At 32.0% G+C, this 16569-nt stretch overlaps 1 protein-coding gene across 1 annotated transcript in view; it reads left to right on the top strand.

Moving 5' to 3' along the window:
• The window catches only part of LOC129228479 (leishmanolysin-like peptidase), a gene marked incomplete at its 5' end in the record, with an annotated part of 48056 nt that extends 37982 nt beyond the window's left edge, over positions 1-10074 (top strand). Inside the window, 2 exons of the mRNA XM_054863159.1 lie at positions 2470-2622; positions 9922-10074. Of these exons, the coding sequence (XP_054719134.1) occupies positions 2470-2622; positions 9922-10074 (306 nt within the window). The remainder of the gene's footprint in view (positions 1-2469; positions 2623-9921) is intronic.
• Between the last annotated feature and the right edge of the window lie 6495 nt (positions 10075-16569).

Raw genomic sequence — 16569 nt, forward strand, 5'->3', positions numbered from 1 at the left:
ATAATTTTGTACATAATCATAGTTTGACTTAAGATATAAATTGTGTGTTGCGAACTGAAGTGAATCCTCCAAATTGACCCTACATTTCCTACCATTCCCAACAGCTGACCTACTGGCTCCTTAAACACCTTTTTTTTTTTGCTTTTGTATTTCTGAAACAATTAATTTAATTATTTGATATTATTTAATATTTACATTATTTATTATTACATGATAAGTATGAAATTATTATCTAAGTATTTATTTACACTCATTAATTAATTTTGTATTGTTAATCTTATCATCATTGTCGTTTTTATTTTAACAGTAAGAGACATTTTCCATTTGAAGCTTAAGGAACTAAAACATTCCTTGAATCTGATCATTCCCTAATTCCAAATTTTAATTTAATGCAAAGTATTTAATACTTGATAAACATCAACTTACTTTGATGGCTGCTTGATAACATTGAGAGGAGAAAATATTTTTTCAAATTTGACTTTGACTTTTCAGCATTTTACTTCATTTAATTTTCATCACAAAACACTTCATGTATTGAATTTTTCATCATCTGTGTTTTCCATTGCTTCAAAAGACGTGTGATTTTATTTACCTTTAATGTTTATTGTGACTGAAGTATTAGCACATTTCAGTGTTCTAAATCGTTTCTTCTTTTGAGTCAGCACAATCACTTGCTTTTGCTATAACAAGAATATCCCCAATGGATCCTAGAACCCAGGGTTGTTTAAAGAGGGTAGTGATAGGGGCATGAATTCCACAGGAGCCAAGATATGAGAGAGTTGTAAACTAAGCTTTTGTTGCATTATAATTTAGTTAAAAAAAATTTTTTTTTCAAAGTTAATTTTAAAATGCTAACAAATTAGATTTAATCCCTGTCTTTTAAGTACACAAATTTAAGTTTGGGTACTTTTTTGTGCTATATGCCAGTCACAGCGGTTTTAGAAGATTTAAAAGGTCTATTAATGTTCTTCCTGTATGTGGTGAGGGTGAAGTGCCAGAAAATACCTTGGGCACTGTTATCGCTTTGGACAGCACTGATATAACATTTAAGAATTAACATTAAAGGATCATTATCAACATTGTTCTACTTATCAATGTTTAAAATGTTGTTAAACTACTAGACAGTTTTTGTTAAAATGTGATTCAGAATTGGCAAAGTATTTTCAACTTTGAAGGCTCCATCACTTTTACCAATCCATCCAACTTTCCTTTAAACTTTGGATACATAATTGCACTACATTTCCTGAAGCATCCCATCATGCATCTAGCCTCGATAACAGAAATCTAAATTTCCCCACTTTAACTTTCTCCATTTTGTACAATAGTTTTTATTTTCAGCCTGAGGTCCTCCGCACCTACCAATAGCACAGTGTATTAGTTTAGTGGTATACAGTAGAAAGCCGGTATAGCGCAATTTTCTATAAAACGTACAACTTTTCAGAAATTAACAATTAATTTTGAAGTTAAAAAAAGCCCTCTGTTTTGCCTTCCAAACATAAAATTTGTTAAACAAATTAAATTATGAAACCATTTTTCATCTTTTCATTTTAATTCAAAGCTTTTAAATGAAAATTAGTATCCACAGTAAAAAAAAAAAATACCAGACCGCTCTTAAAGATACATCTGTTATGCAAACCATGAAGCTAGCAGAAGTGTAGGATAATTCACTTTTGATTGTGAAACATATTTATTTGTGAATGACAATATATATATTATATTGTATAATTAGTGTTTTAATACTCTTTGTATTTAAAACTTATTCTGGAGTGCAAACATATAGGCAATATATCCTGAATATTAATTAAAAATTTTGTGAAATGATCCATATAACGCAAAAACCTGTATAACACAAAAGCCTTGGTCCCAAGGTGTGCGTTATAAGTCTTCAACTGTATACAGAGTGGTACTGTTGACCTCTTACGCACAAAGGCACAGGTTTGAACTGGTCACAGTTACGGATTTTCAAGATGCAGTGAATCAACAACTCACATGCCATATGATTTCGTGGCACGTAAAAGATCCCTGCAAAAGGTCTGCAAAAGGTAAAGCCTCTAAAGCACCCATTCTTCCTAACACCATGGAAACCAGTCACCTTTCATAATGACATTAGAGACTAAAAAAAGTTTTTGGATGAAAAGTCAGAAGGAAAAACAGGTTAATTTAGGTGGTAAAAAAATGTTGAATTGTTTGTTATATCAGTTGTTTATCTTAAATTTATAAAATGGTTGGGTATGTTGTGTGTTTTTCCTTTTTAGAGGGTACTTTTATTAGTTTTGCGTTTATTTCCCTCTTTAAATTCAAAATTTGGTAAATGTGGACTGGTTATTAATGGGCCTGATATTGTCATTTCAAAAAAGAGAAGAAGTAAAAAGACTTCTGTGGAATTTAATTATATTTTGTTTTGTACAAAAGTATGTATGTTATATACTGATTTGTCTAAGTTTTTATATATGAATTTCTTTGTTACAGTATCAGTGTGCTCAGGGCCAACTACAAGTTTTGGTGGCCAACCATAGTTATACTTGCTTTCATGCAGGGCAGCAATTGAAAATCCAAATTTTTTCGCAGGGATGGCTGCACATAGGGACCATAGTTTGTCCCCCTTGCCAAGAGATATGTGGGGTGAGCAGAGAATTCATATTCAAATCACAAATGAATTTTAGTTCTTGTCAAATTAGTAGTTTCTTCCACTTCTTCTTTTTTTATAACTAATTTAATGTGATATTTTTTCTTTCAGTTAACTTCCAGGCTTTGAAAAAAATTAATTTTCTTCCTGAATTTTATTATTTAGCTTTCTTTTTGTCATTAAAAAAAATGTTTTGCTATACATTGAACCTCCATTTTTTAGTTTTTGATAAAAGTTTTTCTTTCTTTTTTCTTTTCTTTTCTTTTTTTTCTTTTTCTTTTTTTTTTTTAAATATCAGTTTGCATGTTTTTCCCTTTGAATTCTTCTCACAGGCAGCTGGTGCAACAAAAAAGTGGGGTGTCAAAAGAAGTGAGGGCCCCTGAAGTTGGTTTTGTTTTGTAAAGTTGGGCTTTAACATTCTATGACCTCCAAATAATGTGGAATATGGCCTCAAAAATCAGAAGGAATGGCCATTGTAGACTTTCCCCTTCCAATTCAAAGTTCAATTTTTAAGAACTAAGACAAAAAAAAAATTCATTTATATGGAATTTTTAGTTTTTACTTTCATGAATTTAATCAATTCATCCTATAACAGGGTGGCGACAGATCAGGGAGATCAGGGAACTTTATTAATCAGGGAAAAGTCAGGGAAATATCAGGGAATTTTGAAAAAATAACAAACTAGTATGTTGTGGCCATCACGAAACTTTCTTCTATATTTTTCTTTTTTTTCTGATCCCTCCCCATGCTTGACGAGGAAGCAATATTCCCAACAGAAACAAAATTACACATGCAAAAACTTGACGACCATCCCAATGTCTGAATTATTGCAAAAGCAAAGCAAAGAGTGAAAATTGAAAGTTATTTTAAAAGCCTTGCTCGAATTAATTACAAATATTTTATTTGTTTACAAACATAAGATGGCAACAGTTAAAAATTTTAAATCATTGAGATAATATTTCCGATCATTTCCATACAATTAAAATCACGAGAAATACGCAGACGACAATCTATTACGATTTATCTTTCTTATTGTTGCATTAATAAAGCTATTTTTATTTGAAAAAAAAACCAACACCTTGGAGCGATTGGTGTCAAAATTGAACCAAAGCCTGTTTACATATGAATTCACATATATTCCAAATTTCAACCAGAACGTAGCATTACTTCTTGAGATAGGGCACTCACAATGGAAAAAAAGAACGGGCGATTGCGCTACCCGCTTTTTAGCTGTTGACACCAAAATAAAATCAGCTTTTATACCCACTAAGGGCTACTTGCCGAAAATTTTATTTTTCATTCTGTTCATTATTTCTTGAGATACAGCAGTCACAATTAACGACAAAAAACGTTCTATAGCTCTACCCCCGTTTGAGTTATTGGTACCAAAATTGAATCAGCACCTGTTACTGGCAACATATGGACCAAATTTTGTTTGATTCCGCCCGTTACTTCCTGAGGAATAGCAATCATGCATAACTCAAAAAACGTCCCATTGCTCCACCCCCCTTGGAGGAATTCGCGCCAAAATCCAATGGGCACAAGTTCACATAGGGGCACATATGTGTACCAAATTTCGTTCGATTTCATGAGGTAGTTTTTTCTGTAAAGCAGCCACAAAAAACTGGTCACACACAGACGTGACACACATACACACACACACACATACACACACACACATACACACACACAGACAGACAGACATTTTCCAAAAATAGTCGAAATGGACTCAGCACACCTCAAAACGTTCGAATCCGTCGAAATTCGAAAATTTGCACGAATCCAATACTTTCTTCTATATATTAGATATAGAAGAAAGTAAAAAATCAGGGAAAATTGATTTTATGAAGAAACAAAATTTTTTTTTTTGCTTTACAAAATTAAGTACTCTAATTCCCTACTCATTTTCTGCCAATTATCTGTTCAAAAAAAAAAGTAAATTAATGAGGTGCGATTGTGCACTGCCGCATATTTGTGCATCTTTTTTCCTCAACGTCAAAGTATTGAGTCTTACTTATTAACCAGTTTCTATGTCTGTTAGGTTTTTATTTTACCTAGCTTGAAATTTCCTTTTACGCTTTCAATGCTACGTAACATAAACAACCATACAGGCAAAGAGGGAGCCTTCATTAATGCCTTAGCTCCTTTGCCTTTATTCCATTGTCTCGAAGTAATTAGCGTACTGTAATCACGATTTCAAGAAGAAATCTTTGGTTTTTGAATTAATACCATAAAAGCTTAAAAGTTATTACTTCTTCGCGTTTTTAATTTAATTGCTAAAGTTGAACTTTCAATTTAAAAAAAACTTTGTTTTTCGCTGTTATACTATTTGTTGTCACCGCAGATTGTAAAGGTTTTCTTTTCTTCAGACTTAGGTGATTCTTTAATTTTATAACCAAGTTGTATTCTTCTTTTATATATTTTAAAATTAACTAATTGCTTTTTTTTTTTGCTTTTTTTTTTCCTTGCATTTCAAAGTTGTTTGTTACAAAAGCAATCTAAGAATTTTTTCGTTACATACTGAAATCATTTTGAAATAGAATTAACTTGTGTACTTAAGCAAATATCTTTATTTTTTTATTGTTAAAAGGCTGTATTCATTCATTAAAACCTATGTTCTTGATTAGAGAAAAGCTCCCTATGAATGGATGTCAAATGGTTTCATCTGTTTTGCATAAATATGTCAATTAGTTATATAAGAATAACTACATTACTTCTATTCTTTCACTATTGCTTGTTATTCTAGCAACAATTATTATACTGTTTGAAAACTTAGTTCAAAATAATTTCGATTACTTTTTATAAATACACATATGTTTTTAAGAGTAATTTTAATAGTATCTTAAAATTCTTATTCTAAGTGGTTTCTGGAAGTTTTTTTTTTTTTAATTTCTATAATTTTTCCATGTATAAAAAATTAATAAACTGTTTTGTAGGTCCCCCCCCCCCCAAAAAAAAATTGTCTTGTTTTTTTTAACCATTTTATTAAAAAAGTAGCATCTTTTTAAAATATATCTTTCGTTCAACAACTTTACACAACTTAAAACGTTTAAAATACTGCATTTTATACAAACATACAATGAATTTCAAGTAGAGCAAAGAAAGAAAACCATTATCGTTGGTAATGTAAATCAGGGAAATTTGGTGAACTTAATCAGGGAAATCAGGGAAAAGTCAGGGAACTTTTTTTCACAATTCCTGTCGCCACCCTGTATAAAAAATCATTTTTAAATTGATCATTAATTTATAACTCTGAAAAGTGAGGGGACATTGCCCCTTTACCTTTATAAGTAAGGGGTAGTTGCCCCCCTTGTCTCCCCCAATGTACGAGCTGCCTATGGTTCTTCTTGTGTGTCATCAGAGTCAGTGGCGTAGCTAGACCCGACTTTCGGGGGGGGTTACTTCTTTTATATATATATAATATATATATATATATATATATATATATATATATATATATATATATATATATATATATATACATATGTATATATATATATATATATATATATATGTATATATATATATATATAATATATATATATATATAATCGCTTGGAATTTTTTCCTTTTCTTTTTTTTTTCTTTCTCTTCTCTCTCTCTTTTTTTTTTGAGACTAACGTTTCGGGGGGGGGGGGGTTGTCCCCAAAACCCCCCCCCCTTAGCTACGCCCCTGATCAGAGTTGCTGGTATTACTTTTTATCTTAAGTAGGAAACTACTTTCAATTGAAGGTAGATGTATTCGATTAATATAAAAAAACTAAATTCAGGTATTTAATTTATTCTACATAGGATTCAAATTTGTTGAAGTTATTATTATTTTTTTTTAACAAGAAACAATAGTTCTGTTGTTTCAGTGGAAAAAAGAAGTTAACAAAAAGAAAGCATCATGTTGCATTTCCGTCATTGCTGTAGCTAATGAGTAAAATATTTATTTAATTGTTACAAGAAAAATGAAGGATTTAATGGCAAAAAAGACAATGTGCCAAATATTGTTCATAAGCTTGTAATGAAGTAAGTTAAATTTGCCTTTCAAACTCTTTTTTTTTTTTTTTTGAGGTATATTAGATTTAAGACTCACACGTTTAATCTTAAATTAAAACTTATAAACTTGCTACTATCAAACTTAAACTTAAATACCTTTTTAAACGCTTGAAACTTATCAAACTTACATATCAAACAAGGTGAGATGGCCCTATGTAAACATATTTCTTCTATAAATCTTTTCATATTTTATTTAGATGATATCTAAGGACTTGTCATTGCACCTGTGTTTACAATAGATGCAATTAATGAATATTCAGGGGTCGTACGGGTCATGGAAATCCTGGAAAGTCATGGAAAAAAGTTTAGCAAATTTCAGACCTGGAAAAGTCATGGAAAATTGAAATTTTCATTTAAAGTCATGGAAATTTATTTAAAGTCATGGAAAAATATCATCGGCAACGAGAAATTAACAGTAGCTAAAACAGCAAAAGAAATCTTGAGTGATTTAACATTATTGCACTTAAAATCTATTAAAACTGGAAAATTGAACTATCCCAAAAACAAATCTGAGTTTTGAAATCTTATTGCATCCACTTCTCTAGCAGCCGCTCATCTTTTTTTGCTATGTAATTTTACTCATTTTGATTGAACCATTATTTTCAACATTTCTTGTATTTTATTTTCTGTAGTAGCGAAGTTGCACGTTTTCGATTTTGCCATGCCCACTCAAAAAAACGCAATTCAATTGCATCAGAGTTAGTTTCCATCACCCTTAAAAACTTTATTATTAAATTTATTAGAGTTTACCTTAATTTGCTGAAGGTTTTAGAAAATGAAAATCTTTAGTCAGGCGATAGAATACAGAAATAGGGGAGCTCTAATACTCCAAAACAGTAGTGCCCAAAATAAAACATACAGCCTGCAAACCGAATCCATGCAACCCACTGCTACATTCAATGTCAGGAATCAAATACTATGTTCTGGAATTTCTGAACCTATTAATTTATATGCATTTGAAAATGTGTGCATAAATTAATAAGTACATTTGATTCAGAAGACTTATTCGCTACTGAATGGGTTTCAGAAAAAAAAAAAAAAAAAAAAAAATTAAAAAAAAGGGAAAATTAATTTGAATTTTGACATCTTGAATTCAAGTTATGTTTTTCGCAATCACGAGTGTGTGTATGTAGGTGTGTGTGTTTGTTTGTGTATGGGGGGGTATGTGTATGTGTGTGTAGGCATGTGTGTTTGTGTCTGTGTGCTGGCATAAGTGTGTGTATGAATGTGTGTGTGGGGGGTATGTGTATCTTTGTGTAGGTGTCTGTATGTATGCGTGTGTATATGTGTTTGTATGTGTGTATGTGTTTGTGTATGTGTGTGTAGGTGTATGTGTGTATGTGTTTGTGTGTGTGTGTAGTTGTGTATGTATGCGTGTGTGTGTAGTTGTGTATGTATGCGTGTGTGTGTAGGACATGGATGTAACCTGGAGACGGCTTATTTCGCTATAGGAACAGCATCGTGAGGAGCCGGTCGACGGTGATGGTGCGGAGGGTGGCGGTGAGAGAATAAAATGATAGAACGCCAAAAACAGTCAAATGAAAGCAATAAGCAATCGTGATTGCTCAATAAATAAAATAAATAAATAAATAAATAAATAAATAAATAAATTTCTGGTTTAGAAACATGAATTTACTAAAGAATGCGACTTTTGTTTAAAGAGCCAATGTAATGTCAAGTTATGTGGATGATTAACTGAACTGTTGACATTAAAAGTCAGCTTTTTAAGCAAATTTATTGGAACTTGGTAATGACTCATTCAACGACCTTTATCCAATTCAGTATCATTCTGTTTGTTTATAAGAAAAATATTAGACATTTAATCATCACATTCCATTTGCTGTGTTTTTACTTTACTTAAATTTATATGATGAAGACAAATAAGAATAGTTTAGTTTTTTAGGTGCACACTGACATTTTTTCAATCACAAGTAAGTGATTCAATGAGGTAATGGGTGGCATTCACATAGAAGTTTTGCTAATGTACATTTCCAAACATTGGCAAATTTGTTTAAAAAAATTTTACTATTATCTTCATGTAACAAGGCCATAAACATTTTTATGAAGTCATGAAAAAGTCTTGGAAAAGTCATGGAATTTTTTCATCCATACAGAGTATGAACCCTGATATTGTGTTCTTAACCTTAGCAGAAAAGCAGAAATTTTTTCATAATGTAGCAAAACCTGTGTAAGTTGACCCCTTGCAGGGTGCAACACTTTGGTGGTCAAGTTAGGTAGGGGATCAACTTATAAAAGTTGATACATGTTGCATGTATCATATATTACAATACACACAAAAACATTATTATGTTTTTTTTTTCTTCTTGGTATGAAATTTATTGATGCATCACTAATTATTATATCCTTTTCACGCCTAACTTTGTGCGAGTTTTGTGGAAGGAAAAAAAAGCATTAAATTTTGATATTGAAGCAATAGTTAGGATAAGGTCACCAGTAACAAACAAGGAACAAGTAACAGACAGTTACAAGTTTGGATTTCTATAATATGCCTTTAGGCGGTTAAAACTGATGTTGTTGTTGCGCATGAATACAGTGCAACCATCTAGTGTTATCAGAGTGAATTTTATGAGCCAGTCAGTAGTTACAAATCAGTGGTGGAAGGTTATGAACAGCTGCCTCTAGGTCAGCTGGTGTTTCATGTTCATTTGAATTTATTAAGGCTTTAGTTTTAAAAATAAAGAACTTGTGCATATTTTGAAGAGAAAAGGGGAATTTTGGCTATTTCTTATCCTTTCCTCATCTTGTCTGTTACTGTGTATCATCAGATCGGTGTCTGATCTCCATCTGATTTTTTGGTGTCTGTTACTGGGGTGTTGGATCTTTTTTTGAAATTGAGAAAATAAAAATAGAACTAACTAATTGAGAAGATCCAGAAGCAGCCAAACATTAGATGAGATGTTTTGCCTGAGAGAAAAAAAAAGTTTGAAAATTCCAAATGCATTAAAAGGCTCAGAAAATTGCGTTAACTATGAGAGCGATGTCTTAATCATGCCTGTGATCAGTGCTGTTACCCTAGTATATTGTTTAAAAGTTTTGAGTTATGTCTCTTACTTTGCTTGGGTGCAATATGATATAAGCCTAATTCTGTACCTGACTGCTAGTGGTCAACGTTATGTACTTTACAGTTGGTTTTATTGTATAAAAATATTTTATTTTCAAACATGATGTTTTCTGGTGCCTAATTGTGCATCATGCTCTTCTTCTGATGTTGTTTTATGTTCCTCTTCTAGGACAATGACATTAACTGCCAGCCAGAACCCAAGTATTTATATGCATCCACCAAACATCACTACGATGAACTGCCTTGCTCTTCCGAGTGTCCACTCCCCCTCATGGTGCTTATGCTGCTCTCGTTTCTCCTGCCTTGGACTCTGGCGAGCTGATTCAAGCCCACACCCGGTATTATTTATCGTCAAATGCCCATGGTGCTTTCTTCACTGTCAATTCTAGACGACCTGTTCCTCCATACTTTTCCCGCCCCCAGAGGCTGGAATGGTGGGATTTTGACGACCTGCAATTGATTGCAGAGCCTTACTGCCTAGACAGTGTCTGGGCTTTAAAATGACACTCTAACTACACTTTGGTAGTTACTGAAAAACTATTTTTTAGATCAAATTTTATTGCTTGTCTTCTTGTTTGATGCATTTTCTGTTAAATTATTATGTGTGTCCAGTGAATGAGAAATGAATTCAACATTGATGTTAATGAAACTTTTACAATTATTTTAAGCACACGAATACACCCAAATAATTTCCGGATAAATTATGGCCTTATAAATCAAATGTTTATCTTTGTACAATATCTTAAAAACAATGTAAAAATGCACAACAAAGCAATGAGAATTTCAGATATGTGTTTTAAGGGTGCTCGAAGTTTAAATTTTTTGGAATAGGAGAGTTCTCATTTTTCCGAGTGCACTGCAGAATTTCACTGAATGATTAAATATGTGCCTGCCCATTGCAAACATATGTGTTTCTAATATGAAAAGACGGTAGACATCATTAAAAAAGAAAATATATATTGTAATACTGTCTCATAAGTTTCCAAATCATCTGACCAAATTTGCTGAATAAGGAATTTTTTGGGAGGTCACAATGACCTCCCTTGGGGGCTCCTCTCTAAGGAACAGCAAAATACATATTTGAATTCTTTATTGTTCTGTTGCATTTTTACATCATTAAATTTTTAATCATCTTATTTGAAATATTTCTTCATTTGCTTTGCCTTAAACTACCCTCATATTATTTTCCTTTGGTTTTCTTATAACTTTAAATTTCAGATAAAATTAGTGCCAAAACTAGTATTATTTCATTACATATCTAAATATGTAATATTGCAATAAACTTATTAAAAGAGATGAATAAATTTAGTTCTGATCTAACCTTCCTATTAATTTACGTTTTTTTTTTCTATTTTATGAATTTGTATTATTATTCTGTAATTTATGTCAGTGCTGTCAATAATAGTGATGTGGCGGATATCCGTATCCGTGAATATCCATATCACATTTGACAGACCTTAAATGGACCTTTTAGTCTTAAACTTCATTATGTATTTGAAATTCTATAAATGGGTATCTATAAAGTACTAATAAATTCCATTTACATTAATTTTTAATTTCTTATAAAAATCATAAGGTATCATTTCTGCAATTAAATAGCCATTTAGCCATAATGAAATCTGACAAGGGTCAGCCAGGCATACTTATACATTTATAGGAATATTTTAACCTTGTTTCAATAGTCCCCCCCCCCCCTTAATAATTTAGCTTATTGCCTAAGCATTTATCTTCTCTTTTCCTTCACTTTTCTGTACCATTTTTTTTTAAAATCTCTCTCTTGTCTTATTCTGTACAAAGGTAAAAATTTTATATCTTATTGGGAAACATTATTTTTATTTTCATTATAAGGTACATATACCCCATTCCTTAAATATTACATTATTATGTGCTTCATTGTATAAAAACTTGTTGTACCATTTTGTATGGCTTGTAGTGCTTCTTAAACCATTGGTTGCTTACCTTCAAATTTGTATATTGTATTTGTTAAAAGCTTGTTATTTTTTTGTTGCTTTTATTATATATTTATTTATTAATGGAATATACTTAATTTATTTGTAAAAAACAGAACGTCAATGACATAGCTATGATTTTTTGAATGGGCATGTCAACTTTTAGAATTTTTAATGCTTGGAATGAAATTATAATTGAGGTTTGTTACTTTATTTTTTATTTAATTCTGAATTATAGGTATTAAGAATTTTCAAAAGTATGCAAAAGTTGCTTAAATTCTTCTAATAATACTTGTTTCATACTTTAACTTTATCTTGACAAATACAAAACCATTATAGATATTATGTTATTTGCCTCAATAATACGTCTTTGAGGCCATTGTGACCTAAGCTATGAGTCTCACTAGTCAAGAATATATTTTATTCCTAGAATGAACCAGTGAATATGTACAGATAATGAGATTTCTTCTATGATATGTTAATTGAGCAGGTGTGCCCACCCCCTAAAAGCAAGGGCGCACACCCTCTAAATATTGGAAAGACCCCCCAAAAGCAAGAGCCCCCCCAAAACAGTAAAAGCTATCCCCCAAAACACCCATCCCCTAAAAATTTCAATGCTCCAATCTGCGCCATGGTCCCCCCTCCCCCCGGTGGGCACTCCTAATTTGACATATTCCTACACTATGCATACATTTTGTTTACCTCGATTTACTGCCATGTTTCCAATTTTTGGGATGAAGCATTTATTTTTATTATTTAGCCACATCATATTGTACAAAATACATTTTACCTAAAAATAAGCATAGATAAAAATACAATGGAAAAAGAAAAAAAAAATGTTAACTTCCTAGAAGACAAATGTATCTAGTTATAAATTATACTGCAATTATATTCAAAGTTACAACCAGCCAGTGGCGCAGTCGGAAAAAAATTCCTTGAGGGATTTTCCAAGTTAAAAAAAAATGCGATCTTTCTCCTTTGTTATAATGCACAAAATGCAGTTCAATAAATTTAATCGAACAGTTTCTATGGCAATGTAATTATTCATTTATTTCACTTACTTAAAAATAACACTAGTAACAAAAAATAATTTTTTTGTTTGCATCCTGCTTTTAAATAGTGAATTCTTACTGATTTTGGGTCGAGAAAGACGAATATGGAGGTGGATTTTTTTTATTAGCTCTTGTTTTCAAGAAACCTAAAACCCGACTTTAGAAAGATGCACAGCAACCACACATTGATTTAAAGGTAATGTTAAAAAGGGGAAAAAAAAAGTCCTGTGCAATAAATGTTATTATTTCAGATACACATTCATCAATAGTCACAGATTTTCCACAGTGGTTGTTTGACCAACTGTTTTTAGTTCTCATCTTCTCTGCTGCTTAGAAATACTTGTAATATACCCTTAAAGGCTTCTTCGGTGTTTTTTTCTACCCTCACATTATTATTTTTTCAGTAACACTAATTTTTATAATTGCGCGTATTTTGAAGGGCCGTAAAAAATTCACTCTTTAACCTTAACTTCAATATATCTTGGAAATTTCTCTCAAAAGTATTGGAAAATTGTCTTTGTTCACAACTTTCACAAAGTTCTTCATTTTTCCCAGCAAAATGAGCATGGATGAAAGCAGAAATGTGTGGATCTACCTAGAACTCCAACTTTTGGCTGATTTTAGGCCTTTCTCTTTTCCCAAAATTTAAATTTCTTGTAGTCCATTTCAGTTTTCATATAGTGAGATTTTCTATCCCAGTCTAGGGTTGAAGTTTAGAAAACATTCAGTCTCATGGGGTGTGTGTGTGGGGGGGGGGGGTTCTATCTGCCAGGAAAAAAAAGCATTAGTCTGAATTCACTATCCTAGTTGGCCCTGTATCTTGAAAACTAGAGCTAATGTCAAATTTTTATGCGACTCAAAAAAGCAGTTTAGCGAGGCAAAATACTTTGAAAATGGCCATTTTTGAGTATAGAAGGCAGTCAACGTATTAAATTTCTCAAGAATAGCATTGAGATTTTTTTTTTCATTTTGATATTTTAACTGTTATTATTACTTTGTATCATGCATTTTGGTTTAAAGTATGCTGAAATGGCCACCATTTTATTTTATATGCGTTACTACTGCATTTTCATTTCAAAATACAGTAAAACCCCTCTTAACTGATACCCTTCAAGTGCGGACACCCTCTCATGCGGACAATTTTCAATTCCCTGATTCCAAGGCAAATAACATTATTTAACCCCTGTCCTACAGACACCCCTCTATTGTGGACAAAAAAAAATTTGTCCCATTAGTGTCCACATTTGAGAGGTTTTACTGTACTCTTAATACTGCTTATAAGATTACTTGTACACTAAAAATATAATTTGAAGGACTATGTTTCTGCCAAAAGTTACGATTAAAATTCAAGCTTAAATTTCAAAACTGCCAATAAACCTTTCTTCAGTACATAAATCTGCAGTTAAAATTCTTATGACATTTTGTGTTTTCAGTTTTTACTCCTACATCCTTCTGTGTTATAAAGCAGTGGGATACACTGGGGGGGGGGGGGATGGGAGGATGCTTTTGATGTAATAAAAATTAGGATTAAAAAATAAAAGAACGTTGTAATTTAAATTTAGGGGTATGCTAAGCTAAACAAAATTGGAGAATGTAAGCCCCTACATTCCCCTTGACATTATATTAACCCAAGAATTATTCTCTAAACAATATCACCCTCTTAAGAAAACATTGAATTTCCTCCTAAATAAAATCAGAATGACATGCTTGCGAAATTCTTCCAGGTATTTTTTCTCTGTTCGAAGGAGGGAGAAGAGAATTAGAAAAAATATAATTTTTAATTAACTTAATCAAAGATCACAATTTACAAACTACATAAAAATTTGAAGTTTTTCAAATCTCTTCTTATATGCATATAAACTTAGTTCCTTAACTTTTATGTGGTGGGTATTGTGCAGTCGTAATAAAATACAAATATTGTAAAATTGTTTTGTTTGCTACTGGTGAAAGTTTGATTGAATTTTTAAAATACTAATCAAATGTTGCTTAGCAGGTACGATGTTGTTTTCTAGAGATATACCGATTGAGTACCATTGTTTTGAGCTAGATATTGAATTGAATTAGAAAATTATCTTCTTTTTCCCCTCACACAACTTCTTTTTTTCTAGATCTAATACAGTAACTCCTCGTTATACCTCTCTTTTCAGGGGACAAAGAAAAAGTGTGATATATCCGAAAGAACAATGTAACCGAGGTCATTAAAAATAGTTATCCATCCAACATTCAAGTAAATTAGCCTTCGTTCTTTTTGACATGATATTCAAATGGTTCTGATGTAGTTCACAAATGTACTATCACACATATTAAAATTTTGACATGGTTAAAATTACAGTAAATTTCAGTGTCAGAAAGATACAAACGTCAAATGGCGAATGAAGATGATCTTTCTTAGCTACCACGAGATAAGACTGAGCATTTCAATACCCGCTTGTTCCCAATAGGCTTTCTAACCTCTTCAATTTGCTGTAGAAAGGATGTGAAAAGCTCCTTCACCCGTCCAGGTCATTCTTCCTTTCTTTGATGCAAATCCCGACTCGTGCAACCGAGCACAAACCTTTTCTGTACTAAAAGGCAGTCAGAGAAGGTCTGAGTTCTCTTCTACTTGGGCCAATATGACACTTGCCTGCTGCTTCTCACACATTGTAAAGGCCAATACAAGTATCAAAACAAAAGAAAGTGTCAAGTATGTTCAATAAGTTACCATCCTAATAGCCAGGGCTAAGGCAGAAATACATGAAATACACCGCCAGACTGAGCTGGCAGTGTATTTCATGTATTTCTGCCTTAGCCCTGGCTATAGGGCGGTAACTTACTGAACATACCTGCCTTACCTTCAAAATTCGAGTTGAACCGAACCATTGTTTCGGTCACTCTTCTGGTCAGTGCTAATTCTGTATTAGCTACCAGTTTGTTTGGCACTCTAGGCTTCCTTAAGAGGTTTTCCACCTCCAGCTCAGTCACTCCTATGCCGGGCTGATGAGTGCTAAAAAGCACGAAACTGCAGTCCTCAGCTGGAATTGACTGAGCTGGCGGTGTATTTCATGTAAAGTGTCAAGTAGTTTACCATCTTTAAATGAAATAATATTCTGGGGGTATGTACATTTGGATGTCAGGACTTACCGCTGCTTTTACAGTGAATTCAGAAGAATAGAAGCATCTTCATTTTGTGCATTAACAAAATAGAGAAGAAAGAGACCTTTCTCTGAGTAAATATGTTTTCGCAAATGGTTCCAAACTTAAAGCAAGGGTTTTTTAAGGTATTAATATTTCAGGAGACAGGAGAAAAGAATAGTATATCCAAATGAGCGATGTAAAGAGGCGTAATATAACGAGGGGCTACTGTATTGCTACAACTCAAATGTGTTTTATTATTAGCTTTAAATATTTTTACTTCCTCAACATAATACAAATAAGCCCTTCTCTCTCTTACACACACACACACATGAACTAATCAAACATGAATTACAATAGAGTCCTGACTGTCCAAGTTTCTTTTTTAACCAAGCTATCAAATATTTTGATTTACAAAAAGGAATAAATGACTTTTTTTATGTAAAAACTCTTTAATTCTCGTAAAGTATCCTTTTTAAGTGTTTTTAAGTAAGCTTTTTAATTATGATATGAATTGTATGTGATGTACTCAAAGTTTTTTTTTATATTTGTGAAATATATTTAATTTATACTTGTTAATTTTCTTTCCTTTTGCCAAATTTTTCAGTTATCCAAGTTAATAGGAGGTCCATGTTAACTTGAATAATCAGGACTATGCTGTAATAAAATTTTCGTTATGTTCCACATACATCAACATTTTTAATT

Source organism: Uloborus diversus, chromosome 8 (genome assembly GCF_026930045.1).
Source record: "Uloborus diversus isolate 005 chromosome 8, Udiv.v.3.1, whole genome shotgun sequence".
Classification (NCBI taxonomy): Eukaryota; Metazoa; Arthropoda; class Arachnida; order Araneae; family Uloboridae; genus Uloborus; species Uloborus diversus.